This window comes from Dreissena polymorpha, chromosome 10 (genome assembly GCF_020536995.1).
Source record: "Dreissena polymorpha isolate Duluth1 chromosome 10, UMN_Dpol_1.0, whole genome shotgun sequence".
NCBI lineage: Eukaryota > Metazoa > Mollusca > Bivalvia > Myida > Dreissenidae > Dreissena > Dreissena polymorpha.
The window spans coordinates 67,458,376-67,466,891 of NC_068364.1; the positions used below are offsets into that span (position 1 = coordinate 67,458,376).

Genomic DNA, 8,516 nt, shown 5'->3' on the forward strand with positions numbered 1-8,516 from the left:
TGGCTAGAGCAATGAGTATATTCGGACTGGTGTACCACCATGTGATTGTCTGCGTCTAAATTGTTGGTATTTGATACTTAGAGTCTCTTGTGCCAAAGTAGAGACTGAATATTTGTTTTATAAATCAAGCAATCATTTACTGGTTGGTAGTTCTAACAGTGCGTCAAAATAAGCACCGTGAAAACATTTTAGCACCGAACTACCGAGGTGTTTACCCCCAAGTGCTATCAGTGCGCTTCACACTTGTGGAGTCTTAAACCCCTCGGCCGCCCAAACACAGTTAATGACTGTTAATGTTTATTTTTTGTTTGATTTTGGTATTGCATAGTTTAAACACAAACACATACATCAATACATCAATATTGCTGGCCAGCACAATAAAACAACAATCTCCTTTATTTTTCATGTAAAAACATAAACATAAACATACACACTGTCAACACTTGCCACTTGCAACACCGAGTTCGTTTCAGTGCAGAATGTACACATTTTTCGATCGACACACATTCGCAATGTTACATGGATTCACAAAGTTACATGGATTCACAAAGTTGCACTGATGTCCATACACGGGCCAATGTTCAAGTTATCGGTGCGATGGACCCACGGTTTTGTCGCAGCTATACGCCACACGTATGTATTGACTACTCGGTGTCCACATCAAGGTTTGGATATTGGCACTGAAAATAGAAAAGCAAATTGTGTTAAACAGTAAACGATGAAAGTAAACAGCCTGAAATGATAAAAACATGCATGTGTAATATACCATGTATCAAATAAAATAGTAAACACAAACTGCTAAAGAAAAACACACAACTCTACCAACTGTTTAACTGATACTTACTTTTTTGTTTTGTGTTGCATGTTCAGGCGCCTTTCTGTCACTGCTCGTCTAGCAGTACAGCTGAAATGAAATAGAAAGCATGATCAGAAACTTTCATTGTAATTGTACAACTTACAATTTATGTGCACAATTTTGCATTTAAGTATAACATACAGTAAAACAATTTCAACTAATACTCACTTTTTTGTTGTGTTGTTTCCACAAAGGCGCCTTGTTGTCACTGCTCGCCTGGTAGTAAACCTGACACGTCTAGTAGTAGAGAACACTCGTCCAGCAGTAAAGCTGAAATGAAATCGAAAGCATGATCAGAAACTTTTGAATGTGTTTGTACAACTTACAATTTATAAACACAATATTGAACTGTAACAGTAAACATGAAACAGATAACAATTTTACTTACCTATGTTGTCTTCGCTGAAATACAAAAGTCATGTTCATAGCAATCATAGCATATTAACACACAATGAATACAACTCAAAACTTTTAGTAAGAAACTCAGTACTTACTTTGTATTTTGTATCCAATCCCTCTGCGGACAATCTTCTTCAGTCCACAATCGAGCTGAAATCAAGACTCAATGCATACATGTAAATATTGCCAAATAACAAACAGAACTGTGAACCAAAACGTTAACTGAACTAACTTTTTAACTGTATTGGTACTCACCTCTAGACACTGAAATCAAACAGACATTTTGCATAGCACAATACATTTTTAGTATGAAGTTTAAGAGTGATTTATTAACATTTTACTGACACAAAGCCTAAATATGAAAAACATGCTATGATGAAAAAAACAATATGTATACAAAATTATACATAAAGAAACACAATCTACTTACCATTGCTGACCCGAAATTGAGAAAAGCACATTTTGTATAGCACAACAATCATATTCAGTTTTTACATAAATGAAGTGTACTTACATCTGCCCAACTGAAATGAAAAAGAGCATAGCAGAACAAAAGTCATCAAATATATTTCAACATGCAATTTAAAGAAGCAAATTGTACTTACCATCAGGCAACTGAACTGATAAAAACACATTTTGTATAGCAGAATACAAGTCATCAAAACAGTTCAATATGAAAATTAAAGAAAGTTTGTGTACTTACCACAGCCATACTGAAATGAAAAAGAAACACATTTTACAATGCAAAATACAGGTCATCAAAACAGTTCAATATGAAAGGCAATTGTACTTACCACAGCCATACTGAAATGAAAAAGAAACACATTTTACAATGCAGAATACAGGTCATCAAAACAATTCACTATGAAATTATAGAAAGTTAGCGTACTTACCAACAGGCTACTGAAATAAAAAAAAGACATTTTGCATAGCAGGATACAAGTCATCAAAACAGTTCAATGTGAAAATTAAAGAAAGTTTGTGTACTTACCACAGCCATACTGAAATGAAAAATATATATTAAGCATTGCATAGCGGGATACAAGTTATCAAAGCAGTTCAATATTAAATTATAGAAAGTTAGTGTACTTACCACAGCCATACTGAAATAAAAAACAACATTTAGCAATGCATAATAATCAAGACTTACCTAGCTGATCTTAAATCATTCTCTGTTTCTCAACTTCTCACTTGTCAAAAAGTCTGCTCTGTAACGACCCACCACTCAAATCTGAAAAATAGTTAAGCAGAACAAAGCACAACACAAACCAAAAGAGTAGTTCACTTACCTCATATTTTGTGCAGAGTTTTAACAGCCAATTTTCTTCTTGAAACCTGTATTCGTTTTTTTTTTGACCCACTGTGGAACAGTCACAGCAATGTAAGTCTGAAACATAGAAGGGCATAACAACACAACATACAAACCAGTATATTTGTTTCGACTTACCTTGTGGCTACAGTCAAGACACAGCTGCTGAATTTCTTTTCTGTCACAAGCTGTCAAAACATCTCTGCAATGTTAACCTGAAACATAGTAAGAAAGAGAAACATTTTGTATACAACATAGTAAACACTTACCTTGTTTAAAGAGCTGAGTTGCAGCAGTGATTCTTTATTGAAATATTCTTCTTTTCCCTCACTGCATGAGAGACCTAAAAAATAGCATGCAAAGCAAGACACTGTTTGTATGTCTACTCTGAAACAGAGCAAAATAAAGCATACATGGTACTTATAAAACAAACACATTGTTCCACTTACCCTTCTTCAACAGTTTAGTCACAGCAGTTGATATCCTTATTCACTGTTGAGGCTACTATGAGACCTTTTCTGCAATGCTCAGCTCCGTTCGACTGTCAAATATTCAGGTCATGTCATATCTGAAACGAACTAAATCAAAACATGCATAGTACACAATCATTGATAAAATCTTAAAACAATTGTATGCTTCATAGCTTTGTGTTGTGTTTTTTTTACTATACATATCACAGACAACTGGCGACCACAAAAGAGTACATACATTTTTTGTATTACTCAAACATTGCTGTATTAAGCTCACACTCATATCAACAAAAGCATTTCGATACACAAAGTAAGTGTTCACCATCATAGTACATCATCAGTTAGTTCGACATCCCACGTTTGCTCAGGTGTAAGTACTGGCTAGCATTTACCCTTTTCAGTTAACCGTCACACATCAGCATTTCTAAACACAAGTACTGATAGATTCTACCATTGCTATTATCTTTCACATAGACTTCTAAATATCAAATACTTGTACTCACGGTTTGGGAGCTCCCTCCAAGAAACACATCTGTACTGCTCGACATCTGGCCCTCTACTGAAACAAAATATTTTGAAACACACATGCATGTAAAACGTTTTTAAACAAAAACCAACACAGAACCAAGCTGCAGCAGCTATTCTGTCTTAAAATTGTTTTATCCATAGCTACATGGAAAACCTGAAAAATAGCATAACATCACATTATAGCAGAACAAATAAAAAAACAACTTGGTCAACTTACCTTGCTTTTGTAAAGATGTGTCACAGAGGTGGAAATCTTCTTCCATGTGTAAACCAGTGACTCGAATCTGCAACAAAGTAAAGAACACATTGTACACCTCAAATCAATGACTTAAAACTTACCCAACTTCTTGAATTGTGGTTTAGCAGTTGAAATCGTTTTTACTCGTGTCCCTTCTATTGACACCCAGTAGGAAACCATCTCTGCATGTGCAATCTGAAACATAGCAATACACACATGGTACAAATCAAACTACCACAATTGTTACACTTACCCTATTTGAACGTTCTATTCACATCACAACAATGTTTCTCTTCTTGAATCATCTTCGTTGTTGACTGCAAGTACATCTGAAACATAGAAGCATGCACAAAACATACCATATAAAAACTATTTTGTACTCACCATATGTTTGCTTTTCTGTTCATGCCAGCTTCCAAACCCATCACTGCCAACAGCATCTTTTTTCTGTTCATGTCAGCTTTCAATCCTTCACTGCCAAACGTATCTGAAAAATAGTACAACAGAAACAAACAAGCATAACATATCATTAGGACAGTTTTACACAACAGATATGAGAGCTCTTACAGCTACGTCTGTTCTGCTCAACTGTCCAAATGCAACTGACAGTACTTCACTGACAGTATATTTTTTTAAATAATTCACTAACATTGAGTCATTCTAACCTTACCTTCAAGGCTTGTTGAGAAGCTTCAAAATCAAGACTGCATGGCTCCACTTTCACTCAACTGTCAAATCATCACTGCATAAGCACTCCTGGAATGTATTATAGCAAAACATGCATAGAACAAACATTCAGTCAAAAGTACTTACCTTTTACTTTATCACTGCCCTGTGCTCAACTCCAGTCATCATGACATCTCTGTTTAAAAGTCTGAAACATAGGAAAACATGCAATGCAAATTAAACATAGTTACTTACCTTCTAGCATATTGTTGGAGCTCCAACAAAATCATGACTGTTCACTTCAGCTGCCAGACTTAAACTGCCAGCACACATCTGAAAATCTGAACAAAGCATTCATGTTCCATACTGTACTAGCCGTATGATTTTAAGTTACTCATCATCCAAAAAAAGAGTACATGAAAATCTAGTAAAAAATAGGTTTTGATTTGTTCATAAGTTATACTCTGAAAGAAACCATGATAATGAAGAAACTCACTTTATCTCTTCTTTTGTCAAAATACCAGTGTTCATAGTAAGATGAAACACACTTACCTCTTCGTTTCCCAGCTCTGTTAAACTGACAGGTCTTCATTTTATGTCAAATCTGAAAAGATCTACATCAAAACATGCATAGTACACAATCTTTGTTAAAACAGTAAATAGTTGTTGCATTCAAAGCTATGCGTATTTTTCACTTTACAAGTCACAGACAACTGGCGACCACAAACGAAGAAACATTTCTGTACTACTCAAACATTGCTGTATTAAGCCCACACTCATGAACATAAACCGACATATTTTTGTTATAGACTTATAGTCCCTAAAACTGTACAAAAAGAATCAAAAGCAGTTTTCAGTCATAATCTTTTATTGAATTCTATACATAGGCAATACAATCTACAGTACTCACCACAGCAAACTGAAATTAAACATCATGAAAAATACATGTCAAGCAATACATTAATCATATTATAGTGCATATCAACAAACGCAATTCAATAAATTGTATGCATTCAGTAAGTGTTCACCATCATGTTACATCATCAGTTCGATTAGCATCACCACAATACATCAACTCATAATACTGGTTAGCATTGAGCTCATGCTATAGCTATCATACATCAGCATTCATAGACACTAAAAATCAAGTAATATCTACAGTACTTACCACAGCACACTGAAACAAAAACTGTAACAGCATGCAAAAAATGTAAACCAATACATGTATCAAATATAGTGCATATAAGAAAAGTATGTCGATACACCATCATATTACACCATCAATTCGTTTGACATCCCCACGGTAGCTCAACTGTTAGTTTTGGCTAGCATTTAGCCTTTTCAATAAACATTCAGCATTTCTAGACACAAGCACTGATTAATTCTACCCATCATATCATCATTCACATCATTCCATACTAAGTGTACAAAAATAGTTTTCATTAAGCATCGTTAACTAAAAACCACACATACAAGTTAAATCTGCAATACTCACCACAGCATACTGAAATAAAATAGAAATGTTAACGACATGCAAATACAAGTAAAGCAATATCATATTTAGTACATATAAGCACATGCATTTTCATGAAATATGTTTCCAATGTTTTTACATCATCGGTTCGTTTCCCAAAGTAGCTCAGTAAATATTTTGTAACACCATCATCTCTCATCACACCATATTATCGACACTGTATAAGTACTGAGTAATTTATACCCAACGCATTTCACTTCTCTATCAGTACAACAACTCAACAATAATACGCCAGCCGCTTTAAATCATCATAAATCATCATACACAGTGAGACACGTCAACAGTCAAACACAAAAGTTTGTACTCACGTTTTCGTAGACACCAGCTTCAAAAACACATCTGATCACTCCGACGTCCAGAGTTCAAGTGAAGTCAATCGCTTGACACCCCAACACAAATTTAATTGCACACAACTCAAGTCAAAGTCAAGTTGTTATCTCATGACAATAACCTAACACTACAGTCCACCAGTCATTCAATAACCCGAGTACCAAGTCGCTATTCTATAACGCGAAGTCAAGTCAGTTAAACTCAAAACTTTTCATCGATACTGTAGTCAGAGCTCACGAAAGTACGTTCATATTCGTTAACGTTCAAAAGTCAACTGAGACATAGTCATCATAAAAAAAAATCATGTCAAATTTTTTTCAGAGATCACAAAATTAACGTCTGTCTTTGTCAAAGTCTATTGGTCAACTGAGCGTTTTTTTGCCCGCGCAGTTCAATTTATATACTGAGCGCGACGTCGAGAGCACAAAAAATACGTCTTATCTCTTCAACGACCAAACCAAGAATGACAGAAAATCGTATACTTCATGATTTGAGTTCACACAATTTATGTACATGAACGCTGTTTTATTGAACAGTTAATGTCGTGCTTGCTATATAATGTTAGTTTACGAAATACCAAGCACAGTGTCTTGCAAAGCCGAATTAAATGTCTTCTGGAAATACCACATGTTTAAATACCACATGTTTAAATACCACATGTTCAAATACCAAATGTTTAAATACCACATGTTTAAATGCCACATGTTTGAATACCACATGTTTAAATACCATATGTTCAAATACCACATGTTTAAATGCCACATGTTTAAATGCCACATGTTTAAATACCACATGTTTAAATACCATATGTTCAAATACCACATGTTTAGTCATGCTCGCGCACTGCATGCGGTCGGTATTTGGCACTGCATCTCTTTCTGTGACATTTTTATGTGCAATGAACATGTTTAACTCAACATATCATGAGGAAGGATGCATTCGGGAATGTGCATCCCTTCTCATCAAGATTGAAACGTCATTGATCACATGGTGGGCTCTCTAACCAAAGCGTGACAGTGCGACTATTTTTTCATGACCATACAAGCCGAAATATTCACAGATTGAATGGTCATAAAAATTGATAAGCATGAGTCCATCAAATCCATCCAGTATTTCCAGTATTTCTTTTAGTTTTGATATACAGCAAATCCATTGCCTTTTGTGCTTTAGTGTATAGTTTTGGGCAGATGCTCACATTAAACATGAACCCATAATAGAAATAGAAAAATATCTAGTCAAAGTTACTAACCTACAGTAGCATTGTGAAATAATCCTAAATCATATAAAATATGTGAGTAATCCATCAAAAATATTCACTATAAGTAGTGTACATTTAACTCCGGCATAAAAATATCCCCGTTATACCCGTTTATTTCTACATAGCCAGAACAATTCAGGGTTCTAAGAATTTTGAAAATTAAATTGTTTATATGACGTAGTTTTTGACGAAAGCAACTCGATAGTATTTTGCGCTGGCATTGTTAAAGGGACAACCTCGATTTTCTTGTTTCAACTATGTTTTGCGAGTATAGTATTGATATAACGAATAAATAGAAAATAAATATCCAACATCATATATCAAAATGTTCAGCACAATAGCGCCTACAAAGTGATATACAAATATTTTGGTTATCTGTACAATTGTTCATACAACTTGGAAATATCATGAAAATTTGCGTTTATATCAAAATATCGTAACTCGCGCATTCGATTTTGTATAAACCCATAGTATCAGTGTGTGCGCATAGAAATTTCTGTTAATCTGATGAAAATTTTATTGAATTCGGACACCGGGTTCTAAAGATATTGGACTTAAATCAGTCGCAAGAAATACAATTTTCTATCGTCGATATGTTACTATCCCTTTAAGTTGAAAGATGAGATTTTTTAAATGACGTTGTGAATTCAGGATTCTAAGAATTTTGAAAATTAAATATTGTTTATATGACGTAGGTTTGACGACATGCTCGATGCTTTGCTTTGTTAAAGGGACAACCTTGATTTTTGTGTTTCAACTATGTTTTGCGAGTGTAGTACTGGTATCACTTAGAAATAGAAAATAAATATCCAACCACATATATCAAAATGTTCGGCAAAATAGCGCCTACAAATTGATATACAAATATTTTGGTTATCTGTACAATTGTGCATATAACTTGGAAATGTCATAAAAATTTGTGCTTAGA

At 34.4% G+C, this 8,516-nt stretch overlaps 1 protein-coding gene across 4 annotated transcripts; it reads right to left on the reverse strand.

The window, feature by feature from the left end:
- Window positions 1-378: 378 nt before the first annotated feature.
- LOC127848141 (uncharacterized) lies at window positions 379-5,902 on the reverse strand. Of its 4 annotated transcripts, XM_052380445.1 has the most exons (6): window positions 4,471-5,891; window positions 3,780-4,287; window positions 3,538-3,590; window positions 1,025-1,126; window positions 845-904; window positions 379-680 (listed from the first exon to the last, which is right to left on the reverse strand). In XM_052380445.1, the coding sequence occupies exons 2-6, from the start codon at window positions 3,867-3,869 to the stop codon at window positions 587-589; spliced, it is 399 nt and encodes a 132-aa protein (XP_052236405.1). In that variant the 5' UTR covers window positions 3,870-4,287; window positions 4,471-5,891; the 3' UTR covers window positions 379-586. The 4 variants fall into 4 exon arrangements, 1 of the variants encoding a protein (XP_052236405.1); XR_008034377.1 differs by having other exon boundaries at window positions 1,351-3,590; window positions 3,780-5,902; XR_008034378.1 differs by having other exon boundaries at window positions 3,538-3,593; window positions 3,780-5,893.
- Window positions 5,903-8,516: the final 2,614 nt, after the last annotated feature.

Coding starts and splice junctions, on each gene's coding strand:
- LOC127848141 (XM_052380445.1), bottom strand. CDS start 3,869: ATGTGTTCTTTACTTTGTTGCAGATTCGAGTCACTGGTTTACACATGG. Junction 3,591..3,779: donor CACATCTTTACAAAAGCAAG/GTAAGTTGACCA, acceptor TTGTTTCAGTAG/AGGGCCAGATGTCGAGCAGT. Junction 681..844: donor ATGCAACACAAAACAAAAAA/GTAAGTATCAGT, acceptor TTCTATTTTCAG/TGCCAATATCCAAACCTTGA.